The sequence below is a fragment of the Baudoinia panamericana genome, assembly GCF_000338955.1.
Source record: "Baudoinia panamericana UAMH 10762 unplaced genomic scaffold BAUCOscaffold_2, whole genome shotgun sequence".
Taxonomy (NCBI): domain Eukaryota; kingdom Fungi; phylum Ascomycota; class Dothideomycetes; order Mycosphaerellales; family Teratosphaeriaceae; genus Baudoinia; species Baudoinia panamericana.
In genome coordinates this window covers 628,032-654,726 of record NW_006911258.1, presented here as the reverse complement: position 1 = coordinate 654,726, position 26,695 = coordinate 628,032, and the positions used below count along the sequence as shown (strand labels likewise).

At 56.8% G+C, this 26,695-nt stretch overlaps 11 protein-coding genes across 11 annotated transcripts; 2 read left to right on the top strand and 9 right to left on the bottom strand.

Annotated features, from left to right (window-relative positions):
• Positions 1–327: 327 nt before the first annotated feature.
• BAUCODRAFT_30104 (uncharacterized protein) lies at positions 328–2,712 on the bottom strand. Its single transcript, XM_007674754.1, has 2 exons — positions 2,307–2,712; positions 328–2,238 (listed from the first exon to the last, which is right to left on the bottom strand). Exons 1-2 carry the CDS (start codon positions 2,453–2,455, stop codon positions 606–608), a joined length of 1,782 nt encoding a protein of 593 aa, XP_007672944.1. The 5' UTR covers positions 2,456–2,712; the 3' UTR covers positions 328–605.
• Positions 2,713–2,758: 46 nt separating this feature from the next.
• On the bottom strand, positions 2,759–6,558 carry BAUCODRAFT_83046 (uncharacterized protein). The gene is made up of 2 exons (XM_007674962.1): positions 5,786–6,558; positions 2,759–5,732 (listed from the first exon to the last, which is right to left on the bottom strand). The coding sequence occupies exons 1-2, from the start codon at positions 6,206–6,208 to the stop codon at positions 3,138–3,140; spliced, it is 3,018 nt and encodes a 1,005-aa protein (XP_007673152.1). The 5' UTR covers positions 6,209–6,558; the 3' UTR covers positions 2,759–3,137.
• Positions 6,559–6,792: 234 nt separating this feature from the next.
• BAUCODRAFT_30102 (uncharacterized protein) lies at positions 6,793–7,509 on the bottom strand. The gene has a single exon (XM_007674753.1). It carries the CDS (start codon positions 7,464–7,466, stop codon positions 7,023–7,025), a length of 444 nt encoding a protein of 147 aa, XP_007672943.1. The 5' UTR covers positions 7,467–7,509; the 3' UTR covers positions 6,793–7,022.
• Positions 7,510–8,595: 1,086 nt separating this feature from the next.
• On the bottom strand, positions 8,596–9,676 carry BAUCODRAFT_347726 (uncharacterized protein). Its single transcript, XM_007675111.1, has one exon. It carries the CDS (start codon positions 9,530–9,532, stop codon positions 8,657–8,659), a length of 876 nt encoding a protein of 291 aa, XP_007673301.1. The 5' UTR covers positions 9,533–9,676; the 3' UTR covers positions 8,596–8,656.
• A 376-nt stretch (positions 9,677–10,052) lies between these two features.
• BAUCODRAFT_119290 (uncharacterized protein) lies at positions 10,053–13,268 on the bottom strand (the record flags this gene model as incomplete). The annotated part of the gene is made up of 2 exons (XM_007675110.1): positions 10,053–13,005; positions 13,066–13,268. 2 exons carry the CDS (start codon positions 13,266–13,268, stop codon positions 10,053–10,055), a joined length of 3,156 nt encoding a protein of 1,051 aa, XP_007673300.1.
• An 840-nt stretch (positions 13,269–14,108) lies between these two features.
• Positions 14,109–15,217, top strand: BAUCODRAFT_145103 (uncharacterized protein; the record flags this gene model as incomplete). Its single annotated transcript, XM_007675109.1, has 2 exons — positions 14,109–14,448; positions 14,508–15,217. The coding sequence occupies 2 exons, from the start codon at positions 14,109–14,111 to the stop codon at positions 15,215–15,217; spliced, it is 1,050 nt and encodes a 349-aa protein (XP_007673299.1).
• Positions 15,218–15,295: 78 nt separating this feature from the next.
• Positions 15,296–16,333, bottom strand: BAUCODRAFT_54960 (uncharacterized protein; the record flags this gene model as incomplete). The annotated part of the gene is made up of 1 exon (XM_007674864.1): positions 15,296–16,333. A coding segment is annotated over one exon (1,038 nt), but the record flags the coding sequence as incomplete, so codon positions are not given.
• A 516-nt stretch (positions 16,334–16,849) lies between these two features.
• BAUCODRAFT_83035 (uncharacterized protein) lies at positions 16,850–17,721 on the bottom strand (the record flags this gene model as incomplete). The annotated part of the gene is made up of 4 exons (XM_007674961.1): positions 16,850–17,216; positions 17,282–17,440; positions 17,509–17,580; positions 17,631–17,721. 4 exons carry the CDS (start codon positions 17,719–17,721, stop codon positions 16,915–16,917), a joined length of 624 nt encoding a protein of 207 aa, XP_007673151.1. The 3' UTR covers positions 16,850–16,914.
• Positions 17,722–17,929: 208 nt separating this feature from the next.
• BAUCODRAFT_101733 (uncharacterized protein) lies at positions 17,930–18,948 on the bottom strand. The gene is made up of 2 exons (XM_007675108.1): positions 18,496–18,948; positions 17,930–18,434 (listed from the first exon to the last, which is right to left on the bottom strand). Exons 1-2 carry the CDS (start codon positions 18,902–18,904, stop codon positions 18,061–18,063), a joined length of 783 nt encoding a protein of 260 aa, XP_007673298.1. The 5' UTR covers positions 18,905–18,948; the 3' UTR covers positions 17,930–18,060.
• A 13-nt stretch (positions 18,949–18,961) lies between these two features.
• On the top strand, positions 18,962–21,406 carry BAUCODRAFT_347655 (uncharacterized protein). The gene is made up of 3 exons (XM_007675107.1): positions 18,962–19,468; positions 19,522–20,811; positions 20,872–21,406. Exons 1-3 carry the CDS (start codon positions 19,393–19,395, stop codon positions 21,162–21,164), a joined length of 1,659 nt encoding a protein of 552 aa, XP_007673297.1. The 5' UTR covers positions 18,962–19,392; the 3' UTR covers positions 21,165–21,406.
• BAUCODRAFT_571914 (uncharacterized protein) lies at positions 21,288–26,240 on the bottom strand (the record flags this gene model as incomplete). The annotated part of the gene is made up of 5 exons (XM_007675106.1): positions 21,288–23,033; positions 23,124–23,394; positions 23,470–23,565; positions 23,628–26,118; positions 26,234–26,240. The coding sequence occupies 5 exons, from the start codon at positions 26,238–26,240 to the stop codon at positions 21,435–21,437; spliced, it is 4,464 nt and encodes a 1,487-aa protein (XP_007673296.1). The 3' UTR covers positions 21,288–21,434.
• Between the last annotated feature and the right edge of the window lie 455 nt (positions 26,241–26,695).

Sequence of the window (26,695 nt, the reverse complement as noted above, 5' to 3'; positions counted from 1 at the left end):
AGGCTGTTCTTCTAGGATCAGGTATAGCTGTCCCCAAGGTCGAGACTCCTGCAGAGTTCTGGCAGTGTCTCGCAATTGGCTGAAGGACCATGCACAGCAGGGTGTCCGCGTGTCCGGTGATGAGGTTATTGCCGGCGCGTGCGGAGACTGGTTTCTCCAGGTTTCAGTACCCCGGATCTCCACAATGATCGATCGCAGTTGCAAAGGATAACGGTGATCAGGAGAACGAGAGTCAATTTGAACCTTGGTCAGTGCTGTTGAATAAGCTCCTCAGTTGGCCCGTACACTGTTATTTTGCAGCTCCAAACTTTGCATTCAGCAAAAGTTCCTGCCGCAGTCTCTCAGCGTCAATCGAATCACTAGCCAACTGATCGGTCACAACATCTGCTCGTCAAATCAACATTCCCAACGCTGTTGGCGACGCTTGGAGACTCTATCGTCTGCATGGCAGCTCCACTTATAACGCCAAACCCAGGGTATCTTCGCAATCACCACGCTCGAACGCTCTTCATCGACGACCAATCGGGCAGCGCCCAAGGGCCACCTCTCATGAATGACATGCCCTCATCTAGGTCGATGCACAGACACTCACTGCCTACAGAGAGTCAATGCCCACCGACATCGCAAACGCTCCGCTTCTTGTGATCACCAGTATAGTGCTCGATATGGTCTTGGCCGTCAAGTCGTTCACCAGCCCCTGGTACCTCTCCTAGCCACGATGAGCCTGTTATCTTCATGTGCTCCCTCAGCTCATTCGTAACCCTCTCGACTTCCTCGTTCAGACCGAGGTAGTAGCGCAGGAAGTCGCCGACCTCAGTGTTCTCGTGGTTTCCAACCAGCTTGTCAGCAGCAGAAGGATCTGATGAATAGATATTAACATCAGCGCCGCTATGACCGTGGGTCGTCCAACCAGTCTGGGCACGGCGGGATACCATATCTGCGAATTGGTAGGCTGCGGTCGCCGGGTCTTGCACAAGGTTCTCGATTTCATCCTGGCCCAAGTCATGGATGCCCAGAGTTTCAGATACCAGCGCGGCAATGTAGGCAACTGTTTCGTCACCGGTCGGCGTTGGCTTAGCGTGGAGATGCTGATGGTATTCATGATCCAAGTAGCTTGCGGAGTGGCTGGCGTTGGCCAGCACGCCCGGGTACCAGAGGTAATCCGGATACGCCGCGTGGAGCTGTCTTGCTGTCGCAAGGCCACCGGTCTCATGATCAGAGGTGGAAACCATCAGCGTCGGTGTCTCGGCGTCGCGGACAAAGTCTAGTACGGCAGCCATCGCTCTGTCGTAGGCTTGGACCTCGTGTACCTGGGCTGCGGGATCATTTGCGTGACCAGCATGGTCGATCCTAGAACCTTCGATCATGACGAAGAAGCCCTGGTCTTTGTCTGCGGATGCAGCACTGAGGGCGTCCAAAGCAGTCCTCGTCATCTCCTCGAGCGAGGGATACACATCGTCTTGGTATCGGCGATCAATCTCGTATGGAAAGTCAGTATCGGCGAAGAGACCCAGCATAGGCAGCTCGACGCTGGTGCCAAGGTTGTCGAAGTCTTCACGATTGCTAATGTAGCCCCACCCCTTGTCCTGCGCAAGCTGAATGACATCGATATCGTCTTTTCGGCAGCTGCCGTTTGCGCTGCTTGGTAGAAAATGGCATCTACCTCCGCCAAACATCAAGTCTACCATGCGACCTAGAGGATGCGTCTCGCCCACCATCTGCATCGCAATGCTGTCTTCCATTTCTCTGCGTCTAACATGGCTGACGAAGACTGCAGGTGTAGCATCGGTGATCCTAGTCGTAACGACCAAGCCAGTTGTATAACCCATCCGCTTTGCCGCTTCCATAACGCTGCCGCAGGGCGAGTGGTCGGGCAGGACGCTGATGGCGCCGTTGTAAGATTTCCGACCGCAACTGAATGCCGTCGCCCCAGCCGCAGAATCAGTGACTAGAGACGATGTACTGCGCGTCCTGCTCTGGCCGATGAGGTGCTGGTCGAGGATGAGTGTTTCATCGTATGGTAGCTGCTCCGAGAACTGGCGCCACTCTCGTGTTAATGTTAGGCTTGTTGGACCCATACCGTCCGAGACCATGAAAATGAGGTTGCGTTTCCCCGAAGGTGCCGCAGTGTTCGGGCTATCACCGCCTGCTACGTCTTTCGTATTTTGATAGACGACCGCTAGCACCACTACTGCTACCGTTGCCAACAGTGCCCATAGGAAAAGTCCAACCTCATGCCTAGATGGGTGGGTGGGTCAGCTGTGCCTGAGACTTTCGCGATAGGATAGGCGCATTGCTCTGCATACCATCTCTTCTTCACAAATGCTGTTGTGCTCGCCTGCTTGTGCGCGGGTTGGCCCGTAAGTAATGCATCCTCCTCTTCTATGCGATCATCCTCGGCGCCCTCTGAAGGGGTTTGTTGCGCAATGAGCGGTTCCTGGCCTCGCGCGGCCATGATGGCCGGAAATGGATGTGGTTGGGTATGACTGTTAAGGCGTGGTATTCAGGTTGATAGGTCAAGGATCGCTTTCGGGGATAAGCAATTGAGTGGTCAACTTAGCGATTGAGAGGAAGCATCACGATGTAAGGGATGACTGTAGGGCTGTCACTGTGACTGCATACCCCGTGGCTGTTCGATAGGCTATGTTTGGCCTGAGACAAGGGTCCGGCGCGATGTCCCTTTGTCAGCCGCAAGGAGATCTTACCACATCGCTTACTCCTTCACTTTTACCGTTCAGAACATCTGAGAGAATATGCAGTTCGCCTCCTGGTGATTTCCCTTCCAAACCCGGGGATCTGTCCTGCGCTCTACGAAGAGAGCTACCTTTCCACCAAAATACATGCGGGTATTCACAGCTCATACTCATTTGGAACATCCGTGGCCAGTCTGCAGGCCGCAATTGTACGTTCTGCCTTAGCGATGCAACTCTATCCAGCAAGTCTCCTACGCCGCGCTACCGTACCTGTGACCCGAGTCCACCCATACCGCATCAGACCGAGCGTGCCTGTATACCGCCGCTTTTTCTTTGCCGCAGACGCCATGCGCTGAATACAAAGCCACAACCCTCTATCCTCATGACATCTGTTAGTCATTCCATGGGTTAGTCCCGCGGACTCTTCGTATACTATGTTCCTTGTTACGGGTGACCCGCAGGCTTCCCCAAACTACCCTCCTCGCGCACAGGTGAAGGCGAGCGCACCATCCCGCTCTTCAAACCGTGCGCATCAGACGCGGTCTCTTGGCTCATCATGGATGTGATCTGCGCCTGCGGAATCTCACTCCTCGGTGACATCGACAACGCCTGCTGCACGCCCATCTCCTCCTTCGCCTGCCGCGCGGGGCCGGGTTGCTCATCCTCATCGCTACTGCTTGCTGCCCCATCCTGCTGTCCCCCGGGTCGATGCCCACTACTGTCCATACTCTCCCGGCGGAGCCTATCCGCTTTATCCTTCAGCACTTTCGCCTCCTCTGCTGCTCGCTGCGCTCGGACCTGCTTCCTCCACATCCCCGCATACCGGCCCTTCAAGGCTAGAAGCTCAGAGTGCGTGCCGCGCTCTGCTACGCGCCCTTCGTGCAGAACCAAGATCTGGTCGCACATCGTGATGGTGGAAAGACGATGGGCGATGACGAGCATGGTCCGGCCTTTGGCGAGCGTCTTCAGCGCTTCCTGGATATGCTCCTCCGTCTCCGTGTCGAGTGCTGCAGTAGCCTCGTCCAGAAGAATGATCCTGGGGTTCTTAATGATAGTACGTGCTATGGCGACACGCTGCTTCTCGCCGCCGGATAGCCGCAGGCCGCGCTCACCCACTTTCGTATCATATCCATCTGGAAAACCTAGGATCTTTTCATGGATGCTGGCCGCTCTGCACGCCTCGTATACCTCCTCATCCGTAGCAGATTGTCGTGCATACTTCAGATTGTACATTAGGCTCTCATTGAAGAGCACTGTATCCTGTGGCACCACTCCAATGTGGCTTCGGAGACTGTCGATCGTGAGGTTCTGAACTTCCTGAGCATCAACCTGGATCGCGCCAGACTGGACGTTGTAGAAGCGGAACAGCAGGCGAAAGACTGTGGACTTGCCGCCACCTGACTCGCCAACCAGAGCGGTGGTGGTGCCTGGCTTACAACGGAAAGTCAGACCCTGAAGTGCAGGCTTGCGGGCGTCGTAGGAGAATTGTACATCCTTGTAGCGGATGTCGCCTTGGCAAGAAGGCAGGTCAATGGCGTCAGGTGTATCCACCACCGTCGGCTCCTCCTTGAAGAGCTCCAGCATACGCTCCGAATTGATCATGTTGTTCTGGATCATACGGTAGAACGTGCCGAAGAAGTTGAGCGGACCTTGCAGCTGCGTCATGTATGTCAACAGCGTAACGAAGTCGCCGACCTTCAGCTGCTTCGTTGTGACTTGGTAGGCAGCAATGAAGCACGCCACTATGAGCCCCAGCATGAAAACCAGGTTTTGCACCGTGTTCATGAGCGCCAGGGAGAACGTCACGAGGTATTCAGCACTCTGGTACTTCTTGACCGCGTCACGATAACGGTTGAATTCGTAGTCCTCGGCGTTGAAGTACTTGACTGTCTCGTAAGACATCATAGAATCGTTCTTCACCGCATCCTCCTCCCGGCTCGCATTCGTCGCTTGCCGGCGAATGTCTGCACGCCACGATGCCATCCGTATGGTGATGTAGATGTACCAGAACGTGACGACCGCAATGACGAGCGCGTAGTATGCGTCAAAGTTGATCAGGAAGTACACAATCGCCACACCAAGATCGACCAGCATGGGCAGCACGTTGAACGTGACCGACTCCAGAAACGTATTCAGAGACGAGCCCTTACCGAGTGCGGACAGCACTTCGCCCGTCTTCTTGCCGAGATGGAAGTCCAAGCTGAGCATATGCACGTGCTCAAATGCAGCCACGGAAAGCTCGCGGTAGGAATACTGCTCGATAGGAATCCAGAGCACTTGGCGCGCAGCTCCCAGCAGGCCGTTGGAGCCTTGAAACACCCGGTAAGTGATGTAGAGGCTGATTGCAGCCCACGGCATACGCATCGGCCCCTTCTCGCCCGCGAGGATATTGGTGATGACGCCGGCTTGGTATGGGACGAGAAACTGGATGCCTCGCTGCGCAAAAAGGATGATGAAGCAGATGACAAAGTTGATTTGCAGCTTGCGATCCTTGTATGGCCAGATGTACGGCAAGAAGATTCCGTAGGCGCGGATGTACTCCCACCAGCTCCGCGAAGGTGACTCTTTCGGCCTTTCCCATCCCGCTGGTGCGTCGTGCGGTCCTTTCGGCTTGCCGTTACTGATGCCGTAGCCGGTACTCGGTCTCGTAGCCATGCCATTCTCCGCTCCTCCTTCGGAGAGTAGCCCTGTCTGCTCGTCTACTCCTTCTTGCACCTTCTTCTTGCGACGTTGCAGTAGCACGAAGGTTGTATAGAACAGCACCAGCCCCATGAGCAAGACTATGCGCACCAGGTCCGATGTGACCTCCAGAATCTCCCAGTGCGTCATCTCCCGCTCCAACTCGCCGCCTCTCGGATCGCCTACCTTTGGTTCTCTGTGATCTTGCGTGTAGACGCCAAAGGATGCACCTAGCAATATGATCTCCATCATCAAAGCTACAGCCCATGTCATGAGGTGCGCAATGGTCGGAGAAGGTCTAGTATCTATCATCATTATGAGCAGCAGTGCGTACACCATGAACGCGCCGACGAGGTATATCTGCAGAAATCAGTATCAACTCTTCATGAACATCATGCCGTGTATCTGCTCACCGTCGGCGCCTGTCCACACCACCATCTCTGCTCTCTCTCCACCAGCGCATGCACAATCACCACCACAACATTCGCCACCAGCGTGGCCAACACTCCCACTGAAAGCCACTGGAACAGCAGCTTCCGCGGCTTACTGAAGTCCAACGAGCTTGGTACTACCGATGCATTCTTATTGCTCTTCCTGGGCAGCGGCTTGCCCCCGGGTCCCAGCTGCTCTGGCTGCTTGCTTGCCTCATCATTATCATTATTACGTGCCGTGAGTATGCTTCGTGCCGTGAACACCGCAAAGTACAGGAGGAGGAGTATTATCGGGTACGCAACCTGTAGGTGGGTGAGGATGTTTTGCGCCACCGGATTTGACACCCATGGCAATGGATTAGTTAGACCAGGTCCTCGTCGTCCCGGTGGTGGAGGGCGGTTCATATTGGTAATGCCGTTGGTTGGCCGTTGGTATGGCGCACAAAGTCCCCTCAGTCTCTTCCAGCAAAGCCCCGCTAAACTGAGCACCGAGCGGTAACGACCGACCGAGGTGGAGGTGAAGAGAAGGGAAGAACGAAGCACACACGCGAGATTAGCAGAGGAAAGAACGGTAAGAGCGCATGATGCTGGCAAGGCAGACTACCTTCACCCGAGCGACGGCGTGGTGCATGTGAGCAGAGCAGTGTCACGCACTACGAGCAGCACCGCACGGCACTCTTCTTCTGGTGGCGCCGGGGTAGCTCAGGCGGCTGACTTGTCCCTTGCACACGCCCATGCGTTGGTCTTCACTAAGGGCACAATCGGTGCTTCGGCGAGTTTGCCTATAGGGTACGCTAGATCAAGCCAGACCCGCTCGTGCCGAACACCTGCACGCAGTATGCTCGATGCGGTTATTGAAGCTGTCGAGAGCTTGTACGGTGGCGTTCGACGAACCGATCAACATGCTCGACATTGCTCACCGTATCTCTTCACTACAAATAGCGGACTCAAATCAACGTGGCAAAGTTGCCGATGATGGGATGTCCCTGGTTCCGGTCACGAGGTGTACGCGTAAAAGCTCTAATATTGTGGCACCGCGGCGTGAGCCGTTGCATTTAGGTTACAAAGTCTACAGAGATCGTTTCGTACGATCTCGGTCGGTCCACCTCGCCTGCTGATCGGCGTGTTCTACCGCTTCCACATGGTCAGGTCCCATTCTTCGATTGTTCCATGGACCACCACGCCACGTCAAGCGTCCAGGCTCGCCACCGCTGTCTCATCAGCAGTAACCGCCACAAAACGGTGTCGGCATGTTGCCATCGACTCCAATCACAAACGTCAAGAACTTGAAGTACATGATAATGTAACCGCCTCGAGTGCCGGCACCAGCACCGGAAGGCTCGCGTCGCTGAAGAATGTCGTAGAAGCCAGTAGTGCACAGCTCTAACGTCAGTTGCGACGACCCATTGGCCGCATAATTGTGTACACCCAAGAAGATCGGTTGACCGTCCGAGGGGGCTTGATAGGTCGCGTTGCGCCACATCCCACCGCTGACGGTCGCATCGTCCACTGCCGCGCAAAAGCTGTCGGTGGCGCGGTTGAGATCGTCTTGAGTAGCGTATGAGGTGCCGGTGTAGGTACATTCCCAGTCATAGCTAGACCAGGCGTCAGTAAAGCACTCCCTATGAAAGTGCGTGGGGAAGTCGAGACTTACTCCCAGCATTGGTTGTCCAGGCAGTTCGACTCGGGCGCGGCTTCACGCTTGCTAATGAGGTTGGCCTGATCATGCTTGTAGCCTGGGCCAAGCATGCAGTGCTCGCTCCTCTCACCGAAGTGAGCAACGCGGCAGTCCGTAGTGCAGCTGGTAAGGCATGCGTTGACAGTTTTGTACGCCATAGCAAGGGCGTCCTCGCAGTAATAGATGGTATTAGGGAATTCAGACGGCGTGCCGAGCTTCCCACAGCCATCAGCCGGAGGGAGAGGAACAACCAGTGCCGTCACAACTTGCATTATGATCGCAAGTGCCGCGAACAGAAATTTCAGTCGACATCATCTTCACCAGGTTCATCGTATCCCTTGCCTGGTAGGCGTGACTGTAGGGTGCTCTGAGCAGTTGAGTCACACAGCAGTCGGGACACAAGCAGGAACAGGATGATTGAGGTCAGCATGCAGAAGATGATGATATCTGCGGTAGGTAGCATAGGGTGAATATATGCTTAAGAATTCGTTTGCTGAAGTTAACCCCAATGAAGCTTGTATGACCACGTGAAGCATTGAGTTGCCCGTCCATTTCGAGTAGTGGCGCGTGCTCGGGTGCAAAAGTAGAAGGGTTGACCTCGTTCTGCTAAAGGTCGGAAGGTAAGCATGCCGCGCTTTCGTCTCTACACACCTCAGGAATGTACCTTATGCGGACCGCCTAAGGCTTGACTCGTGGACATTTACGACGCACACAGCCGCTTCGTACTTCTTTGCCGAAATCCCATCTACCGGTACATGTCTTATTACACAGCCATTGCACGGAAAGCCTTGACGTTGTATTGCCCGTCGTGACCAGATAGTGGGCTACACCCGACAACAGCACTTCCTCAGCCAAGCGACATCAATCCTTCACTGCATGCCCACGAGCTGTCATATTGAACCCATGACCCATGCATGGGAGGGCTTCCGTGCTGTCCAGACGTGCTGCAACAAGGTTGACCTTTCGCGGCATGAGCTCCAATTTGCATATGAGCCTCTCGTTCCTCATATGGACTTCATCGTTAGAGTGTTATCCCGCCTGGTTCCTACCTGACCTGCCATTTGGTCGTGCAAACAGCACAAAGTGCCGTGAGAATGCCTGACGAGCTGGATAGCGCCGTTCTGAAAACCATGTAGAATTGGTAGATTTGCCATAGTCAGTCTTCCAGGCGCATCTCACACCGGTTCAGCCTGAGTGAGTTGCAAGTCGTCCGCCACGAAGCACTCCAACTCCGCTACCGTGAATTCGGTGGCAGCTCCGAGCGGCGCAACCGGTGGCAAGATCTCGAGAACTTCACTAGAAGCGTCTTGCTTCTTCAGCACTGCTGGCATCAGCGCAGGCTTGAGAGGCAACGGTGGAGGCGGCATGAGAACACGGTCTCGTCCCGCCTTCTCCACGGATCTCTCGACTTCGAACATTCGGCACGGCTGCCCATCGTCCAGTTCTCGCGATATCTGCGTGCTGCTGCCAAGCTCGTCCAAGAAGTCGGCAAGGTCGTCGCTTATGGTAGATCGTCCGGGTTTGTTCGCTGAAGCGGACTGTACCGTGGGACTTTGCTTGGGATGCTGTTCTACTGTTGCCGCATTTAAGACCCGCAAAAGCGCTTCGTCGTCGACAATGTCCTCTCCATAGTCGTCGTCCTGCTTAGAGTCTGTGCTCTTCACATTCTCCTTGTCGTGACTGTCTGTCGCCTTGCCCGAGCCAACACCGCCTCCAAGCTCCACCTTCGCTTCACCCTGACCAAAGAACGCACCCAAGCACACCTGACTGCCCATGAACCCGAACCGGTCGCAGCGCCTGTCTCCGGACTCTGCTTGCTTGACCTTCGACCGCTCAAGTTTCTCCCTTCGTTCCTTTTCCTGCCTCTGCTTGACCGCCTCAGCTCGTCTCTTCTCCCGCTCCTTGACTCCCCATGCCCGCCGATCCAACTGAATGGCGCGATCGAGCTGTTTCTGCTCTCTGTCCGAGATGGAAGGCCGATCACGAGATTTGAAGGAGGCTCTAGCCTGCTTCAGCGTTTGAGCCTTGCATCGAAGCGGAGGCGAAGGCATGCCGGTGTGCCGTCCATCACAGTGATCGCCAAAGCTATAATTACATTGCTTTGATGTAGAAGGCACGTATCAACATCTCCTTCGCGCACATACAGTGATTGCAAGGGTTAGGGTTAGGGTCAGCACCAAGATCTCTCCCAGGGTTGGCGGAGAGTGGCTGCGGCGGGGACAGCTAATTTCTGTATGTGATTGTTTTGAATGCGTGTCATCGTCTCTACTGAAACATCCGGTAGTTAACCACATCAAGGTGAGACTATGCATACCGGAAAAACAAGTGTACTCGCAGCCTTCACGTGGTTCTCATATACGAGCTCCGGGATGCGTAGCTGCCTTCTGCACGTAAAGCCATCGCTTAGGCCACATGCCGTATACCGGGAAGCACCGGCTCCTTAATGCCAACGCCGCCATAAACAACCACAGTGCCCCTGCCCGACGCCTCGCAGACCCCAGATACTCCAACAAACCTGCCCCAAACGCCCAATTCCAGAACACCCCAAATGCAATCCCATAACCACCCTCATCACCTCCAAGCAGCTTTCGTCCCAACACTACTCATCCTCCCCGGCCCTACTCCTACCCCTCCACTTCCCGTCACAACCGAACTAACCCTCGCATGCCCTCTCCCTCCCCCCTCCCTCGGCGTCCCTCCTTGCACACCAACACCAACAGCCGAACCCTCAACCATCGACCTCCTAACCGCCACCGGTCCACTCCCTTTAACCACCGGCTGCGTGCGCGGACTCAACACGCTCCTCAGCGCCTCTTCCCGCTCACTCTTCACCATCCTTCTCGCGTGGCTGGCGGAGAAGATGCCCGAGTCCGGGGGTGGTGAGTCACGAGAGGAGGCGGTGGGGGAGCGACGACGTTGATGCTGCTGCTGCTTGTTGGAGCCGATGCTGCTTGAGCGTTTGAGTTTCATGGCGGCGCGGAGCGTTTCGTGGTCTAGGCCGGAGAGGGCGGGTTTTTCCGTGTCGGTTTCTGAGGCTGAGTGGACTGCTTCGTCCGTTGTATGATCGTGACGTGGAGGTTGTGGTTGTGGCGAGCTTGATTGAAGGCTCTGACGGGGACGTGGCGCCGAGTTCGCAGCCATTTCTCGTAGCGGACTCGTCTCGTCTTCGCTTGAAAACGCCCCGAGTGAGAGCGCAGGCGGTGCTGGAGGTGGACTGCCATCGCCCCTCTTCGCCAGAAAGCCCGCCGCGAAGCGTCCAGTCCCTGCTTTGCGGGGGTCGCTGTTTGGCACAGGCGCAGTAGGCAGCGGACTGCTTCCCAACCCAACTTCATCTTGCAACAGCGGCGTAGGCGGAAGCACACCCGTACCATCCGGGTCCTGCTCCTGCTCCTGCTGCTGCTGTGGCGGCGAATGCAGCACCTGCTTCGGCGTAGTCTGAAACTCCACAAGCGGCTTGCCACTCTCCTCATCATCCCGCCACCTCACCACGCGCTTCTTCCCGGGACTCCTGCCCTTCTTCTTCAACGGCGTACCCGCAAAAGCGACCCCCTTCCGCGCCCCGCCAAGCTTGACGCGCCGCCTAGGCGATGCCGTAGCTCGAACGGGACTGGAGTTGATTTCCGACACCTCCGCAAGCATATGCGCAGGCACCGCGCTGGCCATTGCCAGAGAGGGCCTGATCTTCGCTTTCAGCGGACTGGCGCCCATGAGCGGGACTTGCTTCCTCTTCCTCGGCGTGCCGGAGCGCGTTGGCGGGACAGCTTCTGTAATCTGCAGTCCGCCATCCGGCTTGATGACCTGGCCTGTCGCTTCGGTACAGCTCTGCAGCAGCTTCCCTAACACGCCCCTCGCAGCCGCCACAGCATCCTCCTCACTCATCTGCATGATCTGGTTCAAGATAGCAATCGTCTCAAAATGCGCGGTCAGGAGCACCTGCATCAACCCCACCTCCGCCGTCTTCCCATCCTCCAGCACCGCCAAATTCGCCTCCAACTCCGCCCGATCCTTAAGCGCCTCAACCTCCCTCCTCAACCCCACCTCCTCAAACCCCTCAGCCACATACCCCTCAAGCCCCTGTAACTGCCTAACCCCATCCAACAACGCCGTGTCAACCGCCCTGGCCCAGTTGTTCCTCCCCAGCCTCTGATGAATATGCTGCCGACTCCCCTCCAACTCCACCAAAATCCCCTGCGCCGCCTTCCGCATCACCACCAACGCGCCCACCGGCTCCTCCCCCCCTTCCTCCCCTCTCACTTCGCACACCCGATCAAACGCCCCAATCCACCCACTTATCGCGCCAATCCTCCTCTCAATCTGCCTCAACCGCCTCAGATTCCCGGCCCGCTCCCTCCGCTCCTCAGCCGAATGCTCGTACGCCGCTCGTATCCTTATCAAACCCTCATGCGCCACCTCCCCCCTCTTCATCTCCGCCTTCCGGAACTTCACAAACGCCAACTCCTCATACTGCTTCTGCTGCGCCGTGAGCTCATTAATCCGCACCATCTGCTCATCAATCTTCTTCAAGTAATCCTTCACGTGTCGATCCACATTATACACATTCCGCACACTTTTCGTCTGGATGTTTTTCGCGCGGTTGGCGTAGCGGAGGGTATTCTGCGTCTCGTCGAAATGCGCGCTGCTGGGGCTGACGCAGACGATCATGACGGTGCGGCAGTTGCCGCCGAGGGAGAACTTGAGGAGGCGGGTGAGCTTGCTGTTGCGGTAGGGGACGTGGTTGTGTTTGGAGCGGGCGTCGCAGAGGGCGTTGATGCAGGAGCCGAGGGCGAGGAGGGATTTGTTGATGTTTGCGCCTTCGAGTAAGCGCTCGCCGCGGTTTTTCGTGGCCGAGGCGCGCTCGGAGCCGGCGAGGTCGATGATGGAGAGGGTGGCCATGGTGACGGGTTCGTTGGTGGCGGAGGCGTTGCGGTCTTTGAGGCTGATGTTGACTTGCAGCACGGCGTGGGAGCGGGAGGAGGTGGCGTTGGCTTCCGTAGGCGACTGCGTGCGGTTGGTGTTGCCGCGGATGACCATGTCCATGACTTCGGCGACGTTTTGGGGCTTGTGGGAGGAGAGGCCGGCGACGGAGACGGCTTGGTTGGCGTCTTCGCGGAGCATGAGGCCTTGTTTGCCGCCTGCGCCGGGGCTGAGGAGGTCGCGGATGGTCTCGTTATAGATTTCGAGGTAGGAGAGGGTGATTTCGGATTCCTTTTCGGACTGTAGGTCGTCGACTCGTTCGAATAGCTCTTGCATTGTGAGGAAGATGATGCCGGGTTGTTGCGCGGTGCCGGTGATGGTGTGTGTCTTGCCGCAGCCGGTTGCGCCGTACGCGAAGACGGTTGCGTTGTAGCCATCAAGCACGGAGTCGAGCAGACCCTTTGTGGTGGCCTCGTAGACGTCGCCTTGCGTGGTGTTTTCGTCGAAGACGCGGTCGAAGCCGAAGGTCTGATCTTTGACGCGCTTGCCGGTGGGTACGACGGAGCGGCTGAAGCGTTGCACTGGATTGTCGTCCGGCGGGTCGAAGACTCTATGCACGATATCAGTGAGGAGGCTCATGGCTCACTCTGTGGTATATGGACAAGCATACAAGCACTTCTCATCCACCACCTTGATCACGCTCCTGATGCCCTTCTGCCTCAGCTGCGGCGTTGGTACGGCCGCCAGCGATCCGTCACCCAGGAACAGTGGTCCTTCATCGCTCTTGGTGAGCTGTGCCGCTTCTCGTATGGTAAACGGCCGCACGCGGACCGTCACTTGTATGCTCGATGCGCCGTCTGTTGCTCCCACCATTGTGTCTGCTCAACCGATTCACCAGCGACATGCGCAATTGCCTCGTGCCGCGCTCAAACTGTCATAGGTTATATCGGCCTCTTATTGTGCAATGGAAGTAGTGCATACAGATGGAGTGCGCCGGTCATGCCCTTCTCTGACTGGCCGCCAACTCTCCAGCGGGCGTTGATGGCGGCGTTGACAGAGCGGGTCTTGCCGGTCGCGAGGGACGACCAGATTGGCAAAGCTGATTGGAGACACCCATTGCTTCTCCCTCCTCACCACCACCACCGCCACCGCCACCAACACTACTATTCTCCATCATTCTCAATACCGTTTTCGCTCGGAAGAGGTCGTAGTCCATGTGGAGGAGCACCCCCCACACGTCCGCATGGGAGTGTGGAAGAATGCCTGTCCGTGCCGCACCACAAAACAGAGTGTCTTTGCCTCCATCGACCCTAAGAGAGTGGGCGCACAACATTTGATGCTGATCCTCCATCAATATTGACCCCTTCTGGGCCTTACACCGTCCATGTTTTGAACAATCAGCGGCGGGCGCACATCAGTAAGAATAAACACAACCACCATGTGCACGCCAGACCTCCCCTCCCCAATTACTAAGCTTGACGTCGATCGATGTCCGCTTTCGTTAGCCATTGGAGCTTATGGACCCTCGGTCGACTGCCGGGCAGTTGTGCAATTGCACCATCTCTACGTCCTCCTCCACATAATAATGCCGCCAGCTTCGCACTTATTATATCCAGTTAAGTATCGCTCTTAATGTTCTCTTGCCTCCGCATGACTGCTACAAGAAGACTCTCCTCCCTCTCCACCCAACTCCGCACAGCCAGCACCAGCACCATGAAGGAAGCCGTCATTGCCAAAGGGCCCAAAGTCCAGATTATCGACTCATCCATCCCCACCCCCGGACCCGACCAAGTCGTCACCAAGGTCATCTTCAGCGGCAGCAACCCCAAAGACTGGAAGCGGCCCGAGTATGCAGGCGACAAACCCCCCATCAACCAAGGCGACGACATTTCAGGTATCGTTCATGCCGTCGGCGATAACGTGTCCGAGTTCCGACCGGGTGATCGCGTGGCCGCCTTCCACGAGATGGGGGCGCCGGGTGGGAGCTATGCCGAGTACGCACTAAGCGAGAAGCACACTACCTTCTATCTACCGAAGAAAACGAGCTTTCAAGGTGGGTGACACTGCACTTACGCATCAGACCACAACCCCTTCCCTAACCCATGTCTATAGAAGGCGCAGCCATCCCTCTCGCCGCCATGACAGCAGCCCTAGCCCTCTTCTACCGCCTTGCCCTCCCCAAACCCGACACCCCGCGCCTCGACTCCTCCCCACCCCTGCCCCTCGTCATCTACGGCGCCTCCTCCGCCGTCGGCAGCTACGCCATCCAGCTCGCCCAACGCGCCAACATCCACCCCCTCATCTGCATCGCCGGCCGCGCACAACAGCACGTCCGATCCCTCATCACGCCCGCCAAAGGCGACACCATCGTCGATTACCGGCAGGACTCTGAAGCCGTCGTGGAAGGGATACGAAACGCGTTGCCGAAGGGAACGAAGTTGGAGTACGCCTTCGACGCCGTCTCGGAAAAGGGCAGTTACCTCAATATCTGCAAAGTCCTCGACCCGCAGACCGGCAAGATCACGCTCGTGCTCCCCGGGAAGAAGTACGAAGAGATCCCCGATACCATCCAGCAGACTCTCACGCGTGTGGGCGACGTGCACGCGGCGTATGGCGATGATTTGCGGGATTTCGGGTATATCTGGTTCCGGTACATATCGAGAGGATTGGAGGAGGGTTGGTTCAAGCCGCAGCCGCAGGAGGTGGTGCCCGGTGGGTTGGAGGGGGTGGAGACGGGACTGAGGAATTTGAAGGAGGGGAGGGCGAGTGCGGTCAAGTATGTTTTTGAGGTTGGGAAGACGCCGGGGGTCAGTGGAGCGTGAGAAGGTGTAGTGGCTTTCGGTAAGTAAGCTTGGCACTTCTTCTATCTTCTATAGAAGGGCAAGCTATAACTTCGCATCCCCCCCACCAATCGCCTCTTCTCTCGATATCACCGCCAACCTCCTCGGCCCTTCCTTCCGAAACTCCACCAGCACACACTCCTCACCAACACCCCTCCGCCCCGTCTTCGCAGCCTCCAGCTCGGGACCAGGACGATTCAACCCCAAAATCACCCGTCCATCCTCTCTCCTCTTCCCACCCCTCGGCGCCATGACGGTGGGGGAGATGCACTTCTCCGTCCATACTGGCTCGCCGGTCGTCTTCACAAACTCCAGTAACCGTTTCCGCCTTGCTTCCAGTTCCTCTCGCGGGAGCTGTGAGCGGGATATACGACCGTAAGCTGTAGGTGAGGGTAACGAATCGAAATGCTGCGCCACCTGATGCAGCAAGAAGAACTGGGGCGGGAAGAGGATAATACGGCCTTCTTGTGCTAAGCGGAGCCAGACGGACGCGGGCAGGAAACGAGCGGTCGTGTGCTCGAGCCCGCCATCGGTCGTCGGAACCGGAATCCGCACCCCTTCCTCTCCCTCACCATCGCCATCCGCGGAAGAGGAGTCGGAAAGCGGCGTCGCCGTCAGCGTGGGCAAGAAGTAGAGGTACATCTGCGTGGTGAACCTCTTCGGCACATTCGTCGGCGTCACCCAACGGGTAAAAGGCGTCAGACCCTCCACGTCAGCCCTCCCACCCTTCTGCGCCAACCACTTCGTAAACTGGATTTTATTCTCGTGGACCAGACGCCGGCCCTCCTCGCGCTCGGGTTCGGATACTTCGAGTAACCGGCCAAACCCATTGTTGCGGGCGAGGAGGATGCCGGATTCCTCAAAGGTCTCCCGGATCGCTGCTAGACGGTAAATTTCGCTGTCGGTATGCCGGTCTACGGACTCCGGGGTGGGAGGGTGGCCGTCGTGGAAGGGGGAGATGTTGCCGCCGGGGAAGACGTGCGCTGAGGGGAAGGATGATGACTGCTTGACTCGCTGGAGGAGGAGGACTTGGTTGTTGGGGGAGACGAGGAGGACGCTGGAGGATGGCCGGGGGGTGGAGGGGGCCTTTTTCTCTTGGGACATTGTGAAGCCGTTTGATTCCGTTTGGCCGCGGAGTGCTTCGGTCAGAAGCTTGTCGTCGTCGTTTGGGGTTGGTTGTGACGTGTGGAAGATGGTTGTGGTGGCGATGGTCCGGAGGTGGGTTGGAAGTTGTAGAATTGTTGTCCACAGGCTTCTGGACGACAATGTCGTACTACTTGCGCAGCTTAAAGCGGACGGTAACATGACAGATTGGGTCGAGATATAGACTATGCGGTTGTCAGTTCGCTTTCAATGAGCGCGATGCGCGGGGATTGTGCCGAGGTGAAGTTCAGCTGCTCGGCGGAAGTTCGGCGAGGAGACTGGGAAGTTACCGAGCCATTGAAGAGTAGTGCGCGTATGAAAGCGGCCAGCTTGAATCAGTCCAACGTTCAGGGAAGCAGATCCAATAGAGCCAGGTCTTGTAGCTTTGAGAGGTGGTCAAGCTTCCGCGGCTTTCGCGGTTACTCTTGGGAATACTTAAGCTGCCTCGAGCACTAAGTGTACATGACTGGCCTTTACCAGCACATTAACCGCTGGCTGCACCGTCGCTCACTGTCACTCTCAGAACACTATCTTGTCTATCTGTACTCCGCCCGCACATAATCCGCCATCGTCTTCGGCTCGCCCGCATAGTTATGCGCGCCATCCGCATCCAGATGCACATCGTGTGCGCCGTGACCGTGCCCGTGAGCATCATGGCTCTCCGGTGGCCCCACATACTCCATCTTGTAAGCCGATCCGCACTCCGGGCATCGCTCGACGGGACGGTCGCGGGAGACGGTGAGCCAGAGGACGTTGTGGGAGTCGGCGGGACTGCCGGTGCAGCCTAGGTATTGTTCGTCGCCGAAGGATTTCACCACAATTGGGTCTTGGAGGGTCCCTGTACCATATCACGTTGTGTCAGCATGGGGTTGGGATGCAGTGTAGATTGATGTAACGATTTACCTCTCCTGCTCGCATCGAGCGGCCTCATGTCGAAGATGTCAACACCCTGCATCTTGCCGAGGATTTCGAGACGCTCGAGACCGGTTGCTTGCTCAAGGTCGGTGGGGACGGTACCGGGAGCGGCGCCGGGGGGGAGGAGGTCGGATTCTGACTTGATGTCTGCGCGGAGTATTCGTTAAGCCGTGACTACCACCTCTACGTCTCTATACGCTTCCCGCTTCACTCACTGTCGAGCGGTGTTATGAGGCTGTCTGATTGACCCGGTTTCGGGTTGCCGGAGTCGGGGCGGGCATCTGCTGCTACACTGGACTTAGCGACGCAATCAGGTGGAAGAGGTTGCGGTGCGTACAGCGGACGACGGTCGTGGCGAAAGAGCGTGTGGCGGCTGGGCGGAAGACGGCGCGTCTTGCCAGCGCCGGGGCTGCTCGGCGGAGGAACATGTTGGCGGTTGAATGTGTTGCTACTCTCTCTTCAAACGTTGTCTGGCGTGCATTGAGAGAGAGCTCTCCTGCCAGCCCGGAAGCTGCCGATAAGCTTCAGCCCTACGTACAATCTGCCTTAGGCAGCATAACGACGGTCCAGGCAACAAGACACTGACATTCAATTCCACATAGACGTGCAGCGGTCTTCTTGCTGCAGGTGTGTATGCCGCATGTGTCTCCTTGCTCCTATCGAAACACCGTACAATCCTGCCTGCGCCATGTGCTACCTACAGTACTCTAGTGAAATTCTGGAAGAGTGGTTGGAGTAGAGCTGCAACGGGCAACTGGATTGATCGACTACTTAATCTTCTTCGCCTTCAGCCTGATCGTCTCATCGTTGACGAAAATCCCCTTCCCCTTATACGGCTCCGGTTTCCGCCACTCTCGAATCTCAGCCGCAAACTGCTTGACCACTTGCTTCTCGATCCCCTCCAAGAGAATCCGCGTAGGCTGTGGCGTGCTCGCCGTAATGCCCTTCGGCACTCCCAGTTCGATCGGATGCGAGTAGCCAACCTTGAGGGACACGAACTTCTGACCAGGGTACTCCGGCTGCTTGGTGACTGCGGTAGATTCAATGGTCGCACGATACCCTACGCCGACTAAACGTAGGATGGCTGTGTGGCCTTCGCTGACGCCGAGGATGTGGTTTTGGAGGTATGCGCGGACGGTACCTAGATCCAACAAAGTTAGCTCTATAGTCCAGATAGTAGTGATAGGAATAGCATGACATACCCCACATCTCCCTCTGCTTCCTATCCTCAGCGTCCAGAATACTCAGAGTACGTATCCCAGTCGCATCGTCGCCCAAAACACTCATGTATGGCGGTATCGCGACGCTCAGTGTGCCTTTCGGTCCCTCAATATTCACAACCGAGCCTGGCTGTGTGCGGCTAATGCCGCCGGATCGTCCAGAAGCTGCAGACTGAGTGATTGTGAACTTCACCTCGGGCGGTAGTGAAAGCGGAGCACGGCCGATCTTGGAGCGGCACTGGGAGGTGGTGGAGAAGGCGGAGGTCTGAGGGTGGGAGGCCAGCGCGGGGACCAGGAAGGATGGTAGGGTGGCATGTTGCGCGCTGGTTGTCGCGAAGACGCTCTGCAATGCGCTCGACGACGGTCTGCGACAACATCGTGCGGTCGCCATTGTCGTATGTTACAACAGTGCAGTTGGTCAGAGCAAAGGGTGTGCGATACCATCTGGAGGAGCACGGGGTTTCGCGTGCGAAGCCCGACGCGGCAGTTTCCGGCAGCACCATTGCCCGCGTTCACTCCCGCCGCCCGCACGTCTTCCTCCCTCAGTCACCCAACCGCACTATCAAACCAGAGCTTCCGCCCGTTCACTTCCCCGAACAGCTGCTGCCTTCGCCAAGCACGTGACTGATGCCTGCCTCTTTCTGGCTTGCTATATAGATATCCACACAAACCCCGAGCTTGACGACGAAGCGAACTGACTTTGTCTGCCATCCAACACTCATCCCTACCACGTCATGCTAATGAAGATATCATCCTAAGTATCGTATTCATCCACGGCCACAGCTGCTCCTACCAGCTCTTGGTCTTCCATATGCAGAGTTCACAACAACTCTGAGGAATCCGTTCCGTCTGCTTGTTTGCACTAACGGCTCGATCACCATGCGTGTGTCATCTGCAGTAATGTGCCACGGCTCTCTGTTGTTTGCGGCGGCGTCAGCTACACCAAGCGTCTATGGTAGGTCAACAAGTGCAGTCTCATAATGTGAGCAATACTAATCAACGTTCTAGCGGCAACAGGTTCCCCAAGTGCGTCAATCGAGATCTCCGCAGACAGCGCGTCGAGCCTCGCCAGCTATGGCTTGTCACAGCGACTTCAGGATGCCAAGAACACGATCGACAAGATCCCGAGCCTTCCTCTCTGCAAGCGTACGGCGATCAACACTCTGCTAACCACCTGCGCCGAGCTCAAGTCCGACTTCTCCGATCACAGCAACTCCCACATCGAGGCACGCCTAGATGCGGAGAGAGGCGCCTTCGCCGTCCGAATGGCTATTTGCCAGCTGGAGGGCGACGGCGTACATATCCCAGACGCCTGTCGGATGTTCCTGCCCACAGCTGCGAACACCGAGCGCAAGCTGTTCTCCGGCATGCTCAGTAGTCTTCCCTTCGCCAAGCCGGTGCCCAGGTTTCCGGACTACGAGCGCGATACCGTATTGCACCTTCCAAGCTGCCGGCAAGCTCTGCACGATGAAGGCAAGGCTCAAGGCTGGCAGGTCTATCTGCACCACCTCCAACAGGCGGCGTTCAACTGCTATGCCATGCGTGGCGAGACCGAAAAGGACGAGGAGGTCAACCTTCTTCGAGCATTGCTTAGCACCACCGGCGACGTGGAGGCGGCCATGCGCGATGCCAAGGAGGACTTTCTCGAGCTGTTTCGAGACCTGACGGTCAAGTCTCGTCAGCACTTCGTTGATGTCTTTCAAGACAGCGACGAGCATCTTGAGACCGTCCAGCGCTTTATGGCCGAGTGGCAGTCTAGCTCCGAGCAGCTCAAGGAGAACCTGGAGAACGTCAAGGTGGGTTTCCAGCACTTGCACGACGACCTCGATCAAGCCAGCAGCAAGATCCAAGACAATCAGCGGCAGCACAACGAGCTCGCTACCGCTCAGAGCACTCACTTGCAGCAAGCGACCGACCAGATCATCGAAGTGCGCGAGCTCCACACCTACATCCTCGAGCTAGTGCAACAAAGCCTACTGCAAGCACTCTTCTCCGCGACCAACGAAACCGCGCTCGTCGTGCAGCAAGTCAACGAAGCAAGCAGCAGATTCATCGACTTCACAACCAACATCAACGACCTTGACGAGCAGATCAGAGACATCAAGGAGGAGACGAATATGTTGAAAGACACGCTTGACACGTTCACGACGTGGCTTGGTGGCAACCTCACGAGCAGTGCTCGCAGTCTGGCCGTCTTCTCAGCCTACGCAGTCGTGTATACGTGTTTCTTCATACCGCTCTGGCAGAGGCTCGTGAGCGTCCCGTGGTGTCTGTTTCCGGCTGTTGCTTGTGGAGGTGGTGAGCACACCCTTTTGGGAATCCTCGCTATATGGAATGACATGCTAAACCGTGTAACAGCCCTAGCATTCCTGTCGACCGTCTACGAGCAGCCACACAGCGTCATCGCCACAATGCTTAGCAACCCCTCGGCGGCAGACTGGTTCGGTCTCGGAGGCTGGGTCCTCTTCGGCGTTACAATCACCGCTTTCGCCGCTGTCTCCACTCTCGAGCGTCGGAGAAGCCAGTACCGCAGCAAAGCTCGAATTCGCGACACGGTGGGAGAGGCGAAGATGTTGACCTTCAGACTTCCTGTGAATGATCCAAGAGTGATGGAGAATAGGCGGGTGACGATGTCGAAGTGGCAGGTGTGATGTGCTCGTCTTAATCTGACACTTGTTGTCAAGGCCAGCGTGCTGGCATAACGAAAGGGCGGCGTGTGGGAAGGGCGACGGTGCGGTAGGGTGGACGGAGTTGGCTGCACTAACGCCTCCAGCTACAGCTCTACATGGGAATGCGGGTGGGTGGATGTTTCGAGCATTTAGCGGGACTGATATAAACCAGCACGACTATTCTCTTAGCCACGAAAAGTTTGAACCTTCCCTTGCTGCCGCCACGCCATGCACTCTTCAACAGCACGACCCTCACTTATGCCCCACCTCTTCCACGGGCATAGCCTCCACATCCGCCACCTCCGCCGCCTTCGGCCGAGGCGCGACATTCTCATCCTTCATAAACGGAAACGTCAAAACCTCCTTGATCGAGTAATTATTCGTCAAGAACATCACCATGCGATCAATCCCCATCCCCCAACCCCCCGTCGGCGGCAACCCGTACTCCATGGCCGTCAAAAACCCTTCATCCAGCACCTGCGCCTCGTCGTCCCCTTGCGCCTTCTGCCGCGCTTGCTCTTCGAAGCGGAGACGCTGGTCGAAGGGGTCGTTCAACTCGGTGTACATGTTCGCGATCTCCTTCTTGCAGACGAAGGCTTCGGCGCGCTCGCAGATGCCGGGTAGGGAACGGTGGTATTTGGCTAGCGGCGACATCATTTGCGGGTGGCCGGTGATGAAGGTGGGGTTGACGCATTTCTCTTCGATGAACTCGCCCACCAGCTTGTCGATCATGCGGGAGTTGGTGAGGGGTGGTGTACAGTCTACGCCCGTCTTGGCCAGCATGCGCTTGAGGAAGGCGTTGGTTTCCTCCGTGTGCAGTTGGTCGCCAGGAGGGAAGGCTTCACCGCAGGCTTCTTCAAGTGCGGGCATCATCTCTATCCTCTTCCATGGCCGTGACCAGTCGACGTTGTACGTCTCGCCATGCTGCGTGATGAAAGTGGTTTTATTCGACCCGCAAATCTCCTTCACCATGCCCTCGACGAGCTCTTCGGTCCGGTTCATGGTATCGTAGAGGTCGGCGCCTCGCTCGTAGAATTCGCAGGTGGTGAATTCGGGGTTGTGCGTGAGATCGATGCCTTCGTTGCGGAAGAGACGGCCGACTTCGTAGACTTTGCGGAAGCCGCCTACGATCAGCATCTTGAGCGGCAGCTCGGTGGCAATGCGTAATGCTAACATCATGTTGAGGTCGTTGTGGTGGGTCATGAACGGCTTGGCCGTCGCACCTCCGGCGTTCTTCATGAGGATGGGTGTCTCCATTTCTAGGAAGCCGTTGCTGTCCAAGTAGTTCCGAACATATCGAATGATCTTGGTACGCTTGATGAAGGTATCCACGGTGCGCTTGTTCATTATGAGATCGAGATGTCGGTTTCGGTGTCGCTCTTCCTGATCGCGGAAGCCGTAGTGCTCGGAGGGTATCTGGTGTAGACAAGGAGAGAGCACAATGACTTCCTGTGCGAAGATGGACAGCTCGCCGGGATTGTCTTCTCTCTTCGGGCTGGTGCGTCCAGGAAAGCCAATCACACCCAACCAGTCTCCTCTTCGGACAGGATCATGCTGATCGGCGAATGGCTTCTCGCTGGTGTTCTCCATATTCGTAGCCATAATTTGCACTTGCGCTCCATCTGCCTCGACCTCATAGAAGCGTAGGTTCTCGCCCGACGTTCGGATGTTGTACACCCGGCAGATGACCTTCACGGTGATCTCCTTCTTCGTCTCGCCCTTTTTGAGGTGGCCAAACTCCTTCTCGAAATTGGGAAGCTCATAGTTTTCCTCGAACTTGTGGGGGAACGGGTTCATTGACCCATCTTCCTTCATGCGCTTGATGGCCCGGGAGCGGATCTCGAAGTATTGCTGGGCCATTGTCAGTCAACCTCGAACACCATCAAGCCGCAGTGCCAACACATAATCTGAACCACGACTACAACTGCTCGCGTGACTCACATTAGGATTCAGGTCTTCTTCAACCGGTCCAGCCTTGCGCTTGGGCGCTGGAGGGGGCTGTCTCGTGGCCTCCCGTTCCGCCTTCTGCTTCTCCTTCTCTCGTTGCTTCTGCCGCTTCTTCAGTTCCGTCTTGGACACGTATTCGCCCGTTTCCTCATCCAGCAGTTGGTTCGCAGTAGGCGCGCCGTCCGCCGTCGTCATTTCTTGCACCTTGTCTGCCACATTTTGCACCGCATCCTTCACCGCGTCCGCGGTCTGTTGGGCAGACATACTGGAACGAAAGTGAGTGAATCAGCGCAAGTCGATGTCTATGAAACAGCCATTGATCAAACAAAATATTTCGAACCAGAGCACAAGAGTGTGGGGGAGTTTAAGTAGTGGGGCCACATATTCGCCTGAGGCAGCAGAAACGACGGAAGCGACGACAACGACACCAGCTTGGCTAATTAAAAACTTGCACCCTCAACATCACCCGAACCAAACGGTTGCCCTGGCCATCCTCACGTCCCACTAGCATTCAACCTCACAGCAAGCGCCGCCAAATCCGTCCTAGCATTCACATCCTCATCCAGAATACTCCGCAAATTGTGCAGCTTAGCAGCGTCCACATTCGGATCCGCCTGGATGATCTGCTGTGCCGTCGGGTCCATCAGTCTCGGCCCCAGTATCTCCGCGATAAGCGGGTTCCCATTTGGCGGGAGCTGCGGTTGGTTTGATAGCGGGAAGGCGAGCGGAGCCTGCTGCTGCTGTTGCTGTGGAGTTTGCTGCTCGTATGGATTTGGTGGGAAAGCAGCACCAGGCTGTTGTCCGACAGGCGCGCCGTACCCGGCCGTCGGCATGGCGGGGTGGTGTTGCTGGCTCGGTGAGAAAGTGGGATTGTTTTGGTTGAGAGGTGAGCCGGCCGGTCCAGGTCCGCCCGCGCGTACATGTTGCGGAAGATGTTGTGGTCCACCGTTCGAGACTGACGCCGTTTGCTGTTGCTGCGGCTGCACAGCCGTGTCCACCGCGGGAGGCATAGCCCTCGCAATGACGAAAGTTGCGAGCAGCATCCTCTCCTCCGCTGGTGACTTGAGCGTGCAGTGCTCCAGCATGTTGACGTGCTCCGGCAACCCTTTACCCTTCTCCACCGGGATGACGTACAGATCCTTGACGAGGGGCGGCTTGTCCTTATTGATGACCGCGTAGCGCTGGCGGCTGGAAAAGTACATGAACACTCGGTTGAAAGCCTCAATGTCGTCGTAAGCGCTGAGTGCAAGCACTGACACGTCACTAGTCTGGCTCCATTGCAGTCCGCAAAGGTACTCCTCCGCTTTGGGCACGGCCAACCTACCGTCAACCGTAAGCTTCGATGGGAGCATCTGGCGCCAGGGAGCGGTCGACGACATATCTCTTCCCGCCACCCAGCGTGCATTTACCACCGGCTCACCTTCTCCCGCGTGCACAAGCTTACCGCGCCAGACGACGCCGTCGGTGAGGTCGGATGGTTCATACTGCTCGTCATCATCTTGTAACAGGCGGTCGACGTCCGGATCATCTTTAGCTCCGTCATTTGATGCTTCCGCCTGTATCTGCATCGAGCTGCGCCGACGAGGTGGAATTTGCATGGGTCTCCGACCTGCAGCCGTAGTCGGTGACTGCGCGGAGCCCGTAGTCTTCTGCCAAATGTTATTGATGTCAAAGTTGGCCTGGCTTGACTCTCTTCGATCCAAGCCTGGGCCTGCCTCTGTCGCAGTTCTCGCGTTGCTGTCTTGCTGACCATCCACGTTCATCGGCACATCACTACCGTCTTCGGCGATGCTTGTTCTTTCCCGCACAGGCTGAATATTGGCGGCAAACTCGCTTGCAGCCACCCGATCCTCTTCAATCTTCTCCACACCCTTGTGATCTTGTCTGAAGCGTGGGCCCTCTTCTTGAATGGCGACGGCTTGCCGATCCAACTCCTCCTTCATTCGCTTCCGTTCTAGCTGCTGCTCCTCAGAAGCCATGTCTTTGCTTTCCATGGTCGCCAGCTCGTCGGCAGTCAGCGAGTCTTCCAGCAGGCGCTCCACGAGTACTCTGTTTCGCTTAAGGTTAGCGTGCAAGGCGCGGAACTGCGCCTTGTACTTCTCCTCCTGCGGCCCGCCATGGTTTTGGTACAGTGCGTATTCGATCAGACTTGCGTGACGCTCGCCGATTGACTTCGCCGTTTGACCATCCGGGATGCGGTAGCCTGCTTTCGCGCGCTCGCCGATATCCGTAGATAGGACGTCACTGAGAGCCTGAGCGATCTTCTTGCGGTCGTTGGGCAGCTGATCAATCTCTACAACAGCCGTCTCCGCGTCGACAATGGCTTTGCTTGTAGCTTGCGAAGACTTACGCCGTTTGTCTGCTCGTCTCGAAGATACCACCGGCTGCTCCTCGGAAGCATCTTCCTCTGGCACGATTTCTTCCAGTTTCCGCTTCGTCCCAGCCTCTTGCGAGTCGCTTGCTCCAGCCTCTGTCTCGGCTGGCTCCACTACCTCGCCATCTGTGTACTCTGCCTTGAGGTACTTCGGCTTCACTTCCTCGCCGTCCTTAGCCTTCCCCTTCCTCCGACTGGCAGACATCTTTCTCCATTGCTTGAACTGCGTCTGCCGGGTCTCCCAGATCTTTTCGCCCTTGGCGAGCGCAGCCAAGGTCTCTTTGTGCTCCTCCGGCCTGCACTCCTCGCAGAAGTAGTGCTCGGGAAGCTTAGGATCTCCCTCCGGAGGCTCTCCCATACAGACATTGTGCTGCCAGCTCAGACAGGCTTCACAACCAATGAATTCCCATGTACTCTTCGCATCCGTGTCGCCGCATATGCAACGAATTTCGCCTTCCTCGTTGTCCCCTTCGTCATCCTCTGCCTTCTGCGCGGCCTTCTTCCCCTTCGACTTGGTGGTCTTGGCGCCCTTTGGCAGCGTTGGGGCGGGTGACGAGGAGGCCTTCGCGCTGCTGTGTGTACCCTTGGTCGCGCGACCTGAGCGGCGTGGTTCATCTGGGATGCCTTGTTAGCGTCATGTCTGGGTGATGAGACGTATGTACGCCACTATCACAGCATATGTGTGACTCTGGGATGAACATTCACGCCTCGGATATGCGGTTTAGCTTACCAGACATGGTGGGCGCTGTTTCTGCGCGCTTTCACGCGCGGACGCTGTTCTGGCAACGAACCAAGGGCTGCAATGGTGCGAGACGAACACACAAGGAGGCAGACAAGGACTATGACTATGCGCAAACGACTCTCACACAGGCGCTCACGGCGCGTTTGTAGAGTCTAGATACGATGGCCGATGAGCACTCCTTGGGAAAGTCGCGCCTGACGGCCACCGGGATCCTCCAGATGCACCGAACAATATAGACAGCCTGCACGGAAGAGCGATGTGGTACGCTCTACGTCTCGCCGTCCACCTGCCTGCCCACTCCCGGATTACCAAACACGCCGACGAAGCCGTACCGTACTTTCACTGTTACTCGCTTGGGTGCGCGCGTCGCTATCGGTCTTGATTTGGTTCGTGCAATGCCTGAGCGATCGCACTATCGGGGGTGTTTGCGCGTGTGTGGTAGGCGAAACA

Coding starts and splice junctions, on each gene's coding strand:
- BAUCODRAFT_347655 (XM_007675107.1), top strand. CDS start 19,393: ATGCGTGTGTCATCTGCAGTAATGTGCCACGGCTCTCTGTTGTTTGCG. Junction 19,469..19,521: donor AGCTACACCAAGCGTCTATG/GTAGGTCAACAA, acceptor TCAACGTTCTAG/CGGCAACAGGTTCCCCAAGT. Junction 20,812..20,871: donor GGCTGTTGCTTGTGGAGGTG/GTGAGCACACCC, acceptor ACCGTGTAACAG/CCCTAGCATTCCTGTCGACC.
- BAUCODRAFT_30104 (XM_007674754.1), bottom strand. CDS start 2,455: ATGGCCGCGCGAGGCCAGGAACCGCTCATTGCGCAACAAACCCCTTCA. Junction 2,239..2,306: donor GCATTTGTGAAGAAGAGATG/GTATGCAGAGCA, acceptor CCACCCATCTAG/GCATGAGGTTGGACTTTTCC.
- BAUCODRAFT_30102 (XM_007674753.1), bottom strand. CDS start 7,466: ATGCTGGGAGTAAGTCTCGACTTCCCCACGCACTTTCATAGGGAGTGC.
- BAUCODRAFT_83046 (XM_007674962.1), bottom strand. CDS start 6,208: ATGAACCGCCCTCCACCACCGGGACGACGAGGACCTGGTCTAACTAAT. Junction 5,733..5,785: donor GGTGTGGACAGGCGCCGACG/GTGAGCAGATAC, acceptor TGATTTCTGCAG/ATATACCTCGTCGGCGCGTT.
- BAUCODRAFT_347726 (XM_007675111.1), bottom strand. CDS start 9,532: ATGCCTTCGCCTCCGCTTCGATGCAAGGCTCAAACGCTGAAGCAGGCT.
- BAUCODRAFT_101733 (XM_007675108.1), bottom strand. CDS start 18,904: ATGGCGACCGCACGATGTTGTCGCAGACCGTCGTCGAGCGCATTGCAG. Junction 18,435..18,495: donor GAAGCAGAGGGAGATGTGGG/GTATGTCATGCT, acceptor TGTTGGATCTAG/GTACCGTCCGCGCATACCTC.